The sequence below is a fragment of the Cibotium barometz genome, chromosome 11, assembly GCF_041138505.1.
Source record: "Cibotium barometz isolate CiBa-2024 chromosome 11, ASM4113850v1, whole genome shotgun sequence".
NCBI lineage: Eukaryota > Viridiplantae > Streptophyta > Polypodiopsida > Cyatheales > Cibotiaceae > Cibotium > Cibotium barometz.
In genome coordinates this window covers 30,560,801-30,576,882 of record NC_141056.1, presented here as the reverse complement: position 1 = coordinate 30,576,882, position 16,082 = coordinate 30,560,801, and the positions used below count along the sequence as shown (strand labels likewise).

Here is a 16,082-nt window from a genome sequence, read left to right as displayed (position 1 = left end):
GCTTTTAGGATGATGGTAGCTTCAAGGTCTCCTATGTTGGAGAGCATACTGCTGCACACAGACATGGCAGAGTCTAGGCTCACATGCATTCCCCTCCCCAACATACATGGTCCCACCATGTGTATTTTCTTATAGCTCTTCAGGTTTAAAATTGAGTTGTAGAACACAATTCGGGGTTAGCAAACCAATTGACTTATGGTCTTCCAAATCAAAACCAATCTTGCATGTCTGGATCAAAACCAATGGATTACAGGTCATCATACATGGACATGTGTTCTTTTTAATGACCTTATCTTAAATTTGTAGTCAAAGGTTGTGACCATGTGTCTTTTTCAGGTCCTTAGCCTTAAACCTATGTCACCTGATCCAAGGAATATTTTTTTCTTTAATTCTCTATGATTTATAGGATTTTTCTATTTTTTGAGATTTTATCGACTATCATTTACTATTTGGAATGATTTTTTACAGATTTGTTGGTGATAAAAATAAAACATTTCTCATAAAAAATCTAAAAATATTTTAAAGTAAAGAAAAAAAATCCCATAATGGTTGTCTTTTTTTCTAAATGTTGATATTTTACATCAAAGTTGATGCAAAACATCAACTTTACTACACAAAACTTAATGTTTTGTACCAAGTTTAAGATGCTCCGGGGAATAAAGTTGGAGGATCAAAGCTCAATTTTCACACATGGCCTGATTTGCGATTCCATCCACATGAACATGCTCAAATGACCTATTCCACAAATTTTGAGTACCAACATGACTATGTTTCGACGCAATTTCAAACGTCATAAAAGCGATTGATGTTACAAATCACTCCATGACATGTACAATCGCACTGAAACATGGTTATGTTGATACTCAAAATTTGTGGAATAGGTCATCTAAGCATGTTAGCGAGAGGAAGGAATCACAAAATCAAACCGTTTGTGAAAATCGACTCTAACTCTCCAACTTTCTTCTCCAGACCATCTGAAACTTGATGCAAAACATTAAGTTTTGTAATAAAGTTGATGTTTTGCAAAACATCAAGTTTTGTGGAAAAGTTGATGTTTTGCATCAACTTGATGCAAAACATCAAGTTTTAGCCTAAAAGTTGATGTTTTATATCAACTTGATGCAAAACATCAACTCTTAGTTAAAAAGTTGATGTTTTAAATTAAGTTAAAACATCAACTTAACTTTTCAGCTAAAAGTTAATGCAAAACATTAACTTTTAGCTGAAAAGTTATTGCTCTGCATTAAGTGGGTTGCAAATGTTATAGCTAAAAGATCCTTACCATGTGTTGTAATCAACAGGATTCGAACCCAAACCCTCACTTGATATTTTACAAAAAAGTATTTTGGAAAGTATAAACCTTTTTTCTTTCAAGCGAGCTTTTTCATGCTTTTTAAACTCGTTTAATAACTAAAATCACCATTTTAACCCTTTTTTCTCACATCACGGACACATTTTCTTTAAAAATGAGTGTGTAAGTTTTTTCAAAATTAGACATTTTATGTTCTCTTGAAGTGGGTGCAGATGGTGGATTTGTGGAGGTCATGAATATATCTATATTAATAATATCATCAGGTGTTATTAGTGTAGGATATTTGATAAGTTCAATGGGAAAATCACACACCACAAATAAAAGAAGTGACTCTAAATGTTTATATATTTTATGATAGATTTTAAGAATACCATGCGGGCTGATATATAGAGTTCTCTCATGTAAAACAAAGCATTGTGAGTATCATTTGCATCTAGACAGCCTTATGTCTAAAACCAAGCAAAAATGTTAGTGATAGTTTCAAAAAATGGCAGGTGTAAAGGGGAGGGTAGCTAGCACAAATAATTTTGGCATTTCTTCCCTCTCATCTACAATGGTGGAGTTCATGCCAAGACACAGGCGCTAACTATGAAAGCTCCCTCCATGAGTTGCTTCAATCACTCATCGAGCTTAGTGGCCTATGGCTATTACTTTTGGGCCACCAACTAGCTTTACAATCATTGTGTCCTTCTCATTGAGAAGTGTCATGGTGGAGTGCCATAATAGTTACCTCGTGTTCCTCTAGCTTGAATTAGAGCTTTATTCTTCTTGTTCGATGTCTCTATGTCCCTGGGTGGTTGCCTTGAACTTTAGCTGAGCTTCTTTAACGATTGTATCTTTGGCTGCCACTTCTGACTTGCTTTGTTTAGAGATGGGGGATCACTTGTTGGTAATTGTCAGGTCCATCTACTTTTTGTTACCATATTATAGTAGTGATGTGTGTGAACACACTTAGGACCGCCGGGGCACTTTTTCCCTCACTAGGAGGTTTTTTCCCCCGTGCATTGTATATACGCCCATTATCTTTTAGGGTTGGTTATCTTTTATTTTTGGCACTAATAATACACTACAGTGTTGTGCTCAAGCTTCCTCATCTTCTTGAAGTTGTGTGTGCATTCCTGCAACCCTAATTCCAACAATTGGTATCAGAGCAGGCTTCCTCCTCCCGGGCAGCATCACCGGCACCTGCCGCTTCATCTCCTCCGATTGCAACGAGGTTTCACGAGCGTCTGCAGGTTAGTATATGCCGTGGGAAAGCCCGTCGGGCTTGTTCGTTTCAGAATTTTGATCTGAAGTCATTTCGCCCTCCGTTTTTGCATTCCAAGTACTGCGCAGGCAAAATCGTCCTACTGTGCAGATTTTCTGTCAAGATTAAAATCTGCAGGACAGGTGCCCATTCGTCTGTTTTGGGCTGTGCTACATAGCACAGGTCGATTTTATACAGGTTTACCTCTTACAGACAGCATTTACATCTAGTAGTACAATCATTGGCCATGGCTGACAACAATGATGTATTCCGCATGTTGGCTGCTGAGGATAAGTTGGATGGCACCAACTATCCATTGTGGGCATATATGATGCGACATGTATTGGTAGCAAAGGGGTTATGGAACATTGTGCAGGGTATTGATGCACGTCCTATTGTGGCTGGGAATGCTGCAAACACATGAGAAACAGGTACTGTTGATGATGGTGCAGGCACAAGTGCTGTAGCAGCTGTTCGAGAACCACCACTTTCAGCAGAGCAGATTCGTTGGGATGGTAGAGATGCGCAGGCTCATGCCTTGATTGCGCTGTCTGTCAAACGTACCATTATCCCACATATTCGCTCCTGCAGGACTTCTAAGGATGCTTGGGATGTACTTGCCACATTGTATCAGGCAAGAAATGAGGCTCGTGTTGCTTATCTCCGAAAACAGTTGGAGAGTGAGCATATGAACGAAGGTGATTCTATGGATAGCTTTTTGACAAAGATCAAGGATTTCAAAGAGCAGCTCATTTCTGCAGATGAAATCCTGTCAGACAGTTCACTTGTGCAGACTGTTTTGAATGGTCTACCAGATTCTTATCAGGGTTTTGCTTCCACTCTTCGCTTGATGATGAAAGGCAATCCCAATGCCTTATCATTTGAGGAGTTAGTTTCTGTTTTGCTGCAAGAAGACCAGTCAAGGCAAAACAGGAATATTATGCGTGTCGCAGATCAAGCTTTCGTTGCTAGTCAGAGAAGCGGGAAAGGTAAAGCTGGCTTTTCTTCTAGTAAGCAGAAATCTGCAAATGCTGCGCAACCAAAGAAGGAAGACAAAGATGAGAAGAAGGGTGACAAACAGAAGACATTTTGCAAGTACTGTAAGGGAAATGATCATGTCATCAAAGCGTGTCCTAAGCTGGCTGCGAAAGAGGCTAAGAAGAAAGAGGCTGGTATGGCTGTTGCAGATGCCTCTCCTTCTAACAATGAATCTGCTAATGTTGTGCTAGATACAGAATGGGCATTCAATGCGCAGTGCAGTTATGACCCATCTTTGCATGACACATGTATGTCTGCAGTAGATTCAGATGTATGGTACTTTGACAGTGGTGCCACTAAGCATATCACCTCGCAGCGCAGTTTATTCACTTTCCTTGAGTCTGCTCCCACAGGGAATACTGTCACTTGTGCCAATAACTCCTCTTATCCCGTTGAAGGAGTTGGACAGATTGTGCTGAATGTTGCAAATGGCAACACCTTTACACTTTTTGATGCATTGTATGTGCCAGGGATCAAAAAGAATCTGCTGTCAGTCTCCGCATTTGCCAAAACAGGTTTGGTTGTAAAATTTGTGGATGACAGATGTACTGTTCATGATCTCTCTTGTGGTGACATCATTGTAGCATCTGGTTCACTATGTCGAGGGCTGTATAAGCTCAATATGGATGGCAAATGTGTAGAGGATTCAGCATGTGCTATTATGGATACGCAGGCTATTTCAGATGCAAAACTGTGGCATGCACGTTTTGGTCATCTGAATTTTGCAAGTTTGCTGCGCCTGCAGAAATCTGAAATGGTGTCTTCTTTGCCTAAGCTTGAGGCACCTGTCAAGCATGTTTGTGAGGGCTGCATATTGGGTAAAATGCAGCGTGCTTCCTTTCCCAAAGATGGATCAGTGAGAGCTAAACGCAGATTGCAGCTTGTTCACAGTGATGTTTGTGGTCCCATGCAAACTCCATCATTTGGAAACTACCTTTACTTCGTGACTTTCATTGATGATTTTACCAGGCATGCATGGGTATATCCTTTGAAGGCAAAGTCCGAAGTGTTTTTGTGCTTCAAACAGTTTTTGGTTATGGCTGAAAATGTGTCAGAAAGTAAGATGGGCACCCTCCGTTCAGATCGAGGGGGGGAGTATATGTCTTCAGAATTTAATGCATTTCTGGCTGAGCGTGGGATAAAACACCAATGTACAGTGCCGTATACACCACAGCAAAATGGTGTGGCTGAGAGAAAAAACAGGTCTCTCATGGAAATGGCAAGATGTATGGTTAAGAGTCAAAGTCTACCACATGGTTTTTGGCTTGAGGCTGTCATGTGTGCCACTTATGTACTAAACAGGTGTCCCACCAAAGCATTACAGGTTGTCACTCCATATGAGGCTTGGCATAGCCGCAAGCCATCTGTTGGCCATTTACGTGTTTTTGGTTGCCTGGCATATGCATTAGTGCCTGTGCAACATCGCAGAAAATTGGATGACAAAGCTGTCAAATGTATTTTTGTTGGATATAGTGCTGAGAGCAAAGGCTATCGTTTGTATCATCCACAGACAAAGCGCATTTTGGTTAGCCGTGATGTTGTATTTGTGGAAGATGCAGTTCAGCCCTTGGTTTCATGTACTAAGGAGACAGATATCAGCTCACGTGATGTCTATGATACATTGTTGCCTCTTTTCAGTGGTGCACAGTCAAGTGCAATACCTCATGAGGCAGTTTTTCAGCCTATGCAGGTTTTAAATGATGGCACAGATCAGCCTATATCTGATGCAGATGTGCATGATGCACTTGAGGATGAGAGACAAGAGATTGAGGGCTCTAGGAATATGCCTAGATGGCTGGTGCAGACTTTGCGTGACAGCAAGTTGGATGCCCCTTTGTCTAGTCGCACTCGTTCTGGCTCTCATGGTGCCTCTTATGCGTCAGATTGTTATGCATTGGCTGTTTCTAGTATGTGCGATGAAAGTGAGCCTGTTTCATTTGATGAGGCACAAAGTTCAGAAAATTGGATGGCTGCTATGCAAGCAGAATACGATGCTATTATGAAGAATGGTACATGGTCTTTATGTGACTTGCCCCCTGGCAAGAAGGCCATTGGCACTAAGTGGGTATACAAATTGAAGCGTAAGCCTGATGGCACAGTGGATCGCCATAAGGCTAGGCTTGTTGCAAAAGGTTATGCTCAAGAGAAGGGCATTGATTTTGATGAGACTTTTGCTGCCACATGTCGTATGACCACTGTTCGTAGCATCTGTGCATTAGCAGCTCATAATGGTTGGAATGTACATCAGCTGGACATAAAGACTGCGTTCTTAAATGGAGATTTGCATGAGGAGGTGTATGTATCGCAGCCTCGTGGTTTTGTTCAAAGAGGGCAGGAAAACAAAGTGTGCAGGTTAAAAAAGGCTTTATATGGTTTAAAGCAAGCTCCACGAGCTTGGTATGAAAAAATACATGCATATTTGACTGCACATGGGTTTCAGAATAGTCCAACAGAAAGCACTTTGTATGTTAAACGTGTGGATGGTGTACATCTAATCATTGCTCTCTATGTCGATGACATGCTGCTCACAGGACCAAATGAGAGTCATATTGCTGATTTTAAGGCTGATTTGAATGCCTCTTTTGAGATGTCAGATTTGGGGCATTTGCATCATTATTTGGGGATACAATTTAAGCAGTGTGATGGAGGTATTGCTTTGTGTCAGACAAAGTATATTGAAACATTGTTGCGGAGATTTGCCCTTGAAGACTGCAAGCCTATTGCTACTCCAATGGAGACAGGTTTGAAGTTGAGTCTTCATGATGCTGGAGATCACTTTGATGTCACACTCTATCAGACAGCTGTTGGTTGCCTCATTTATGTATGCATTACGAGGCCAGACATTCAGTTTGCAGTCTCACAGGTGAGCAGATTTATGCATAGCCCAGGCATTAAGCATTGGCAGGCAGTGAAGCGTATCTTTCGCTATTTGAGTGGTACTCGGCATCTTGGGTTGTTTTATCCCAAGGGGGGATCATTGCCGCCAGATTTACATGTTTTTTCAGATTCTGACTGGGCTGGTTGTTATGACACACGCGTGTCCACGAGTGGTTTTTGCTTCATGCTTGGAAGCTCATGCATATCATGGTTGAGCAAGAAGCAGCCTACTGTGGCCACTTCTAGTTGTGAAGCTGAGTACAGGGCAGCTTTCACAGCTACGGTTGAGTGTGTGTGGCTCAGACGCCTTATGGCTGATTTGGGTGTTGGGCAGCCATCTGCCACCACCATCTTCACTGACAGTCAGAGCGCATTGGCAGTTGCGCGGAACCCAGTGTTCCATGCTCGTACGAAGCACATTGAGGTACACTACCATTATGTCAGGGAGAGACTCTCTGCAGGAGAGATCAGTTTGGCTTATGTGCCAACACAGGATAACCTTGCAGACCTTTTCACAAAGGCTCTGCCTCGTGAAAAGTTCGAAGCTTTTCGCAAAGCTTTGGGCTTACTCCCTTTTGTGGATTCGTCCACATAGCTAGACACTTCCCTATACATGAGTGCTAGCTCTTGTTCACCGCATCACTCCAGGGGGGATTTGTTACCATATTATAGTAGTGATGTGTGTGAACACACTTAGGACCGCCGGGGCACTTTTTCCCTCACTAGGAGGTTTTTTCCCCCGTGCATTGTATATACGCCCATTATCTTTTAGGGTTGGTTATCTTTTATTTTTGGCACTAATAATACACTACAGTGTTGTGCTCAAGCTTCCTCATCTTCTTGAAGTTGTGTGTGCATTCCTGCAACCCTAATTCCAACACTTTTTGTACCTTTTTGGATTTCACTGCTGTGAAGGGAGAAAAGAGCTTATGCAACAGCTTTGTTGAGTTCTTCTCTTTCACCTTTGAGGTTTTTGATTTGCTGCTTTAGAGCTTCTTTATTCTTTTATAGTGCCTCTATTTTCTTACGATTATTCTACAAGTCTTCTTCACCTTGTTTCACTTTGGTTGACATTATATTCAACTTTTATGTCTCCAGTTTATGGCCTCTATTCATATTATGTTCTCTTTTCTTGCATCTGTGTCTCTTGCCGTGTGATCTTGGCCTTCAATTGTGTGGGTTCCTCTATGCACACTTGCAACTATCTTTGGACTTCAATTATGTGGATTCCTCTATGCACACTTGCAACTCTCTTTGGCTTGATGCATACGTTGGTGTGATTATACTTTAAGGTTAGCAACTCCATATCTATTTCCATTTCTTTGAGTGCACCTTCTGCTACTATAACTCTCTTTGGCATGATGCATACTTTAAAGTCAATAACTACATATGTGTTTCCACTTCTTTAAGCTTACCATCATAAAGTTGCTCTACTAGCCTTTGAGTGCCTATTTTTTCATTTTCCTCTTTTCTCTTTCTACAACTAGTTTTTCATATGTCATCTTCACATACTTTCAACTTCTTACAATGGAGGTGTTGTGGTTGTGGTCTAATAATATATAGCTTGTCAGCATGTGGCAATACAAGATCTTGTCAAGAACTTAACCTCTTTTCTATTTCCATGCTTGTCGTGCACGATCTCCTTAGTGCTAGCTATAAGGCCACTAGCCTCTTCTAGGTTTTCTTCCATTGCTTCCTTGTCGAGCCTAGATAGTTTGTCTACCATCTCGTCCTCAGTGAGGAAGGGGACACATTTGTGATGTGTCTTAGCACTTTTATTAGAAGGATATGGGTTTACTACTGTCACTAGCATGTAATGGCATGCATGAGTCGCCCGGAGTGGCGACAGAGCTTGACCGGACACGGGTCCACACGCTGGAGCGTATGTGGTGAGTGTGTCCTGGGTTTAGGGGTAAGGCGCCCTTGTTGGAGGACCATGGGCAGTCGAGTTAGTGTGGGCAAGCAGGCCACTATATAAGCCCGACAATGTGGACACTTATCCACATTCCTCTATGGTTGGGTGGTGACTAGAGCTCAGAGCCCTCCTTGGCTATGGCAACGTATGTAGAGACGTAACATTGGTATCAGAGTCAGCGTAGTCCGCTTCTTGCACATGAATCAGTTTTGAAAGAGATAAGTTTATCTCAATTTTTATTTTCATGGTTGTTTGCTCTGCATATTTGAATTGTGTGTGAGAAGAAAGGAAAATTTTTTTTTTCTTTGAGTTTTTCTCTCATTTGCAAAAACTGCAAAAAACTTTTGAAAACCTTAGAGAATAAGGTGGAGGGGAATGTGCCTCTCTTTGTTTGATAAGGATAAAGGGCAAGGCAAAGAGCCAGGAGAGAGATAGACAAACTGGTATGCGATACAATTGCCAAGCCCTGCGTGAAGAAGAAGGATAGAGTGATGAGCCATGGGATAGCGAAGGCTAGGGTTTTGGTTAGAACGCAGGCCTTGAGGCCCATGAGCGCAATGGCACCCACCAGGGGCAAGGGCTGGGTGATGATGCCCACGATAATGGAAAGGAAGATGGAGAGGATCTGATGCACGACATCTCCTCTCCGTTTTAAGCCACCAGCTCATTAGACGTGCTTCTACTCTAGCTAAAACACCCAATGATGATCCTTGGCTTGGTTCTAATGTCTTAAAATGTCATAGGAACTTAAACAACATCAAGTTTCTTTGAATGAAACCCTCGCCCAAGAACCTCTGTTGATGATATTTGCCTTTCATTTAAGAGCACATAAAAGGTCATAGGAGCTTAACGATCTCAAATGCAAAAGATCATAGTCTAAATGACATAGCCGTAATGCCACTAGGGTGCGATCAAATGTTCTTTCAGCTATCATAATGTGCTTATTATTGAAATTATCATTAATGCCACTAGCGTGCAATCAAAGATTCTTTAAGCTATTACAATGAGCTCATTATTGACATTCACTAAACTAAGGTGGTCCAAAGTACCAAAACAACTCCACGATTAATTAGAATAATAATCAAGAACTAACCACAATTAGACAGATAAGAGTTTTCACAAGGGTAGGAGGAGGGTTACAATTACAAGGTAGGAGTTATGCCCTTTCAATTTACTCGCTTGTGGCAAGTCCTAGAGCCCAAGTCTCCACATATCTCATTCAAATATTGGTTCACAACAAATGCATGCTCATAATGGCCACATACATGAAAGGTTACATAGGAAAAAAATTGATGACGTCCATGTCGAAGAAGCAACACATGAACCCAAAGTTGATGCCAATCTTGTTGATAAATCACTTTCCCATAGGAATAGTGGCAAGGATTTTGTAGATGAAATCCAAAAGGTTCCATGCATGAAGCCTATAATCATGCATGAAGTCCATAATCTGAAAGTTTCCATGCATGAAGCCCATAATCATGCTTGCGTTGGTTCCCATTCGAACCACCTCTTATTTAAGGTTCCTTTACACCACCTTTTTGAACACCAACTAAGGGTTTAACTCATAGGGTTTTCTATCCACACAAGGAATAACATGATTTTGTTTTATTGTATGACCACCACGAGTTCTCTCTCTCTCTCTCTCTCTCTCTCTCTCTCTCTCTCTCTCTCTCTCTGTTTCTCCCTCTACTGCACCTGATTTGAATACTCAACCCAATTCTTTTCTTCGTTTGTTATGCTCGATTTGAAAACTTGGCCCAGCTCTTCTTCTTTGTCTACATAAGGTCAATGGTTGTCTATTACAAGGGGGTTACAAAAGTAACTTAAACATGAATGTTGTAGAAGGCCTCCCTCAAGCTACTCTCGCTAGCTGTTGGTCATGCCTATTTTGTTAATTGATAGCTCGGAATCAAGGAAGTGGGCCTTCTCTCTTGGTTATAGCTATTTTTAGCCTTTAATATGTTTTTGACTTGATAGAGGAGTGGGCCTTCTCTCTTGGTTGTAGCTATTTTTAGCCTTTAATATGTTTTTGACTTGGTGTATTTTGGGGAAGCTCTTGCTAACCCTAAGCCCTAAACCCTAGGAATGTCTTTTTGCTCATCAACTTGGAGCTATCCCTCACATGTGCCTTTATCTTGTGAATGTACATTCCTAGGTGTAATAGAGACTTTTTTGAATTGGGTAGGACCCAATCTCTTGAGACAATTTGATTCTCCAAACTTGTAACCAAAAATACTCATGGTGTTGCGTGCCATAAAAACTTTTTAGTTCTTCGTGTGTGCATTAATACAAACATACGCTTATATCACACACACTCACACAACACACGTGTCATTATAATTTTAAAAAAACTATATGGGTGTATAAAATATAATATATCATTATATATTACACAATATGGTACCAAAATGTTTTTTGCATTTCCATTAAGCATATTATGTGAAATTTTCAAGGATAAGAGTGTTTTTCTAAGGTTTCATTTTAGTATGTAATAACTAATGCTTGAAAAGTCAATGAAATGATGACCCCCATATCCTCTCTGTTTAAGGCAATAAAGTGATGACCCCCATATAGTTTCTATCCACCCATATGCTTTTTTTTTGGACCAATAGTGAGTGTATATATTACTTCAAATCTGTTTAAACAAGAAATCCTACCTGAGCACACCCCCAGTCAAAAACCTTTACTTGTCTACATTCAAAAGTTTACATAACAGATTCCATCTATCTTCCTCCATCACAAAATAGGGCTGTTCCCAAGAGATTTGGTAATCCAACTGAATAAAGGCTTCCATTATGGCTTTAGTAGTGGGGTTTGGTTTTCCAACACTTCCCTCTTTTTTTTGACCAGTAGCCCTTGTCCCATGTCTTTTCTATTTAAGTTCCTAATTCTCTATAAAAAACCTCACGCATTTACTTAATACACCTAAAAATGTATATGTATATATATATATATATAAAATTAAATAAGCCCCTTTACTCTACGCTTGTCTCGAGCTTCTATCAGTATATTGAGGTTCTTTTGGATACGTTTTTTCTTCATGCTCGGTGTGCACAATCGATTTCTTCTGGCTTGTTTTGTGATTTGATCCTTTGCCTTCCTGCACTCATGTGGTTTACAGGTCTAGATAGCCATCTACACAGTGTCAGTTAACAGGCTAGGAGGGTTAATGTAGCTGTACAGGTTTGCTTTCATGGTTTATTTTGCACCGCCTGACAGAGCTTAAACTATTTTCTTCCTGCAGTGGCCTTCCTCGTTCACAAGATGGGACACCGTATGCTAGCAATGGTGGCAATGGAAAGAGGAAATGGTACGTTTGTAAGGGGGACATTGTGAAGCACAAAGCAAGGTTCAAATGGAGGAAGAAGAAAGGGGGAAAGTTTCAAGAAACACGCTGTATCATCAAGAAAGGGAGGGGGAGGCTTGCTTATGTAGAAGCACTGGAGATGTCATCCTCCCGGACCGGAGTGGGGATGAATGGCTATGGATCTATGAACGGCCTTACCAAAATGAAAGTGAGAGACAAGAGAAGGGATGGTAGCTTGGAGGAGGAGGAAGAAGAAGAAGAAGAAGAAGAAGAAGAAGAGAAGTTGGTCAAGAAGGAGAAGAAGAAGAAAATGAAGGCCAGTACGCAGAGTCTCTTCAGCAATTGGAGTAGCATTTCGACCACAGTCTAAGCTGGTTTGATTTGGTGTACCTTTGCATTATTGACGATGAGGATGATGCCAACAGAGCACCTCCATTAGAGGTTCGCCTTGTTAATAAGGAGTTTCACATTTCTCATCATGAAGAGGAGAACTTTACTTTGAGAGAACGCTTGATCTTGATTGAGCAAGAGCTTGGTGATCTTAGGAGCTGCATGCACATGCTGGAAGGTGGAAGTGACCACTGTGAACCAAGAGAAGTTGTGGCTTGATCATGCTTTTGTCTTCTTGTGAAAGAGTAAAAAAACAGGCTTTCTAACAATTGCCCCTGCATCACATCTTTTCTTTTCATTTGGAAAGAAGGTTTTCTAGGCAGAAAATGTTTTGGCCAGGTAAAGATTATCCTCATTTTAGGCCAGGTGGAATGGTGCCTGTAGCCCCTCCACCCATGAACATACCCATGAATACACCTATGAACATGGCCCCCCCTCCTATACCAAAAGTTCTAAAGCTCTATGGACAAATACAAGACGAAGGAACAAGCCCTGCTGAGCAACCTTTCGTGACGGCCCTTCAAACATGTTGCATTCCTGCAGAGAAGGAAGAAGCTACCGTATTGGAAGGACAAACAATCAAAGTACAGTCTTTGAGTGCTGGCCGGTTATTACATGCTGATGCCTAAAGGGAGCACTTTGATTCAAACGTCTTTGTTGTCTTGTGACTATGTACAGTAAATGTGGGGACATTCTGGAAGCAGAAAATGGGTTCAGTGGTCTGACATAGTGCGACAATGTGGCATGAAATGCAATGTTTTCAACATATGTTGACCTGGGACAAGGAGAGAAAGCATTAAAGCTGTAGAACAAATGCAAAGGAAAAATTTGAACAGGGGCCTACAAGCTATCGGTGCTGGCAGTTCTAGAGATTATTTTGGATAGCATACAGAGCCATGGCATTGGCCAGTGTGATGCTAGCTTCGAAAGGTCTCCTCGGCTGTCATCAACCTCCCTAAGCCTGTACATTGATGTAGTGGTGGTATCCATCCACATGAGAGGGGAGATCCAAGGAGGCATGATTAGTACATGAAGAGGGAGGAGTCGGACGCTACTGAAGAAACCTTCCTTCCACCACTAGCACAGTATTTGAACTTTAGCTGCCTCAAAGACCCCTCTCTTTCCAGCCCTTTATCCCCCCCCCGCCCCCCCAATAAGACTCATCGCCTTAGGCCATGCCACCTCCGATCACACTCTCATGGCTTCCATTTATGTGTATGCATTCCATGTATGTCATATATGCTTATCATTTATCTCATAATATGCATGCCATCTGTATCTAATGTGTGCATGTTGGTTCCCATCTGCAAAGCCTGCCTACTTCAATGTCAAGGTATGCATAATCTTTGTCAAGTCAGAGCAAGCCTTTTGGTACCTTGTATGCCAGTCATGCAACTGCAAGGTCACATAAGACATGGGCTCTTCCAAGTTTTGGTGTGAAGGTAGCAATTTGATGGGTTCATCTCACAGCAGGTATGCTTGCATCTACTAGTATCCATCTTCCCATCCTCTCAAGGTCTTATAAAAGTTATACTGATGGGTGTTGCCCCTATGATTTGCAAGTACTATTGATAGTGAAGGTGTCAGATTCTAAGGGAAGCATGATTCTCTACATTAATGAGCAGGTTGATCAAATATTTGGTGATCCAGTTCATCAACTTGATGAGATCCGTTTTTGAGATCTGATCTCAGGTACTCTTGATTCTCCAATCTTTTGCGTTTCTTTTGGTCATTATTTGTGATGTTAATGAGTAGATTATTAGATATGAAAGCTTATCAGGAATTTGTGTTTTTTGTGCTTGGACTCTCCAAAGTCTTTGCGCGGCAGTTGTACCTTCACCATTGCAACATATTAGTTTACTTGCATGAAGCTTCAATGGGGAAGCTAGAGTAACTAGAAGTACTGCATTTCAATGGGCTGGGCACCTCTGTTTGTGCATAGTCCAGATGGATGAGGGATGGAGTATTTCAGTAGCACCATTAACCTTGATGTGGGCTGTACCTTCTGTGTAGAGAGATACGCATGCCAATGGGGAAGCTTGAGTAACTACAAGTATTGCAGCTTCAATGGCCCAGGCTGCACCTCTATTTGTGCACAGTCCAGATGGATGAGGGATGGAGTATTTCAGTAGCACCATCAGCCTTGATGTGGACTGTACCTTCTACGTAGAGAGGTAAGCATGCTGGTGGACATGCTGGTGGACTGTACCTTCTACGTAGAGAGGTAAGCATGTTGGTGGACATGTTGATAGGACCTGCTTGAAGATGCTTAAAAGACCACTGAAGAGGCAAACAAGGGAGGAAGAAGACCTAAAACTGGAAGAGGCAGGAATGTAGCGGACAAACCTTTTTAGTCATAAAGTTCCGCGGTCCCCTTTCATATACGAGACTTGGGTGCAAAGATCTCATCATAATCTATGCCCTTCTCTTGAGCATAATACTTTGCAACTAGCCTTGCCTTGTAGGTGATAAACGCTACCATCAGCTTTACACTTTAGCTTATAAGTCCACTTTGTACTAATGGCCTTTTTAATAAGGAAAATTTGCTAAATACCAAGTGTCATTTATGAGGATTGAGTTATACCTATCTTGCATGGCTTGCATTCAATGATCATTTTCTTGTGTTTCCTCAACGGAAATAGGTTCCTCTTCATTGCATATACTGGCAATGAGAGCATGATTCACAAAAGAATAAGATGTATGATGAGAATCGGCACATGTCCTGCTAGATAAGGGAGTAGTTAATTTGACATTGCTGTCTTACAATGTGTATTAGCTATTTTGGCATACTTTTGGGCGTTTGTATGGCTATCCTTTCCTCATCCATTGCATCATCCATAATTGCCTCATCAATAGGTTGATCTATGGGTTGAAATTCAAGCTAATTTTCAGCGGCTGATTTGCAACACCTTTTTGAGCATTCATTTACTCCACATATGGCTGCTTGGCATTGTACAAGGGTAGGAGTGTATCAAAGATGTCATATGAGCATACGTTCTGTTGTTTTTTACATTAAAGCATGGGTTGAACTAAGTTTTCAATAAAGGCAACATCTCTCCTTACCAAAATCCGCTTTGTGGTGGGATGATAGAGTCTATACCCTTTGCTTTCTAAACTGTATCCCATAAAAATACATTTTATTGTCGTATCATCCATTTTATTGTGTTGTTGTCTAGGCATAAGAGCATAAGTAAAATAACAAAAAAAAACATGTAAATGAGTTATAGAGGGCTTCTTGCTGTTCCAAGCTTCATAAGGAGTAATTATCTGCAAGGCCTTTGTGGGACATCTGTTTAGCACATAAGTGGTACATATAATTGTTCTGAATCATGCCTGTCTATAACATATAAAACACATGTCTTAGAGTACGAGATACTGCAGTGATATTTCTATCACTTCGGTCATGAATTGTACACTTGTTATCAACAAATGTGACCACTAGGCATGTCCTAGCAATGGCAAAGACTGACAACAAGTGTGATTGTCTCACCATTTGCGGTAAGGAAAACAACCTTACCAACTCCTTTTATAGAATATGAGGAGTTGTTTGTATATGTGATTGAAGCAAACTCAAGTGAAGAAAATAAATCATGTTGAGAATTAATGTGCTGTTAGTATCACTATCAAAGTACTCACATATCAAATAGATTAGAAGCCTTGACATCAAAAGCCATCCATGTACATAGTAGCTAGATGGGTGCTCTTTCGCGATGGGAACAGTGGCATGCGGTACAATCCATCACCCGCTTAGCTCTATTATATGCTTTTCTTACATGTCATTTTGTTCCTTTATGTGACGCATATACGCATTTGCACCTTTTCAAGCGCTTGCATTAAGCACTCTTCTATTGTTTTTATCCATGCACATGCATTGCACTTGACATCTGTAACTTTGTCGACTAAAGTTTACTCTCATAATGATAACACCTAGTTGCATTTACGGTTCGTGAAATGCTTCATTGATACTGGTGAACTACATCTACAGGTCTCCAACTTC

At 41.0% G+C, this 16,082-nt stretch overlaps 1 protein-coding gene across 1 annotated transcript; it reads left to right on the top strand.

The window, feature by feature from the left end:
- Positions 1-11,319: 11,319 nt before the first annotated feature.
- On the top strand, positions 11,320-14,636 carry LOC147634044 (uncharacterized). The gene is made up of 3 exons (XM_086805618.1): positions 11,320-11,435; positions 11,633-13,777; positions 14,099-14,636. Exons 1-2 carry the CDS (start codon positions 11,320-11,322, stop codon positions 12,063-12,065), a joined length of 549 nt encoding a protein of 182 aa, XP_086661744.1. The 3' UTR covers positions 12,066-13,777; positions 14,099-14,636.
- The last annotated feature ends 1,446 nt before the right edge of the window (positions 14,637-16,082 follow it).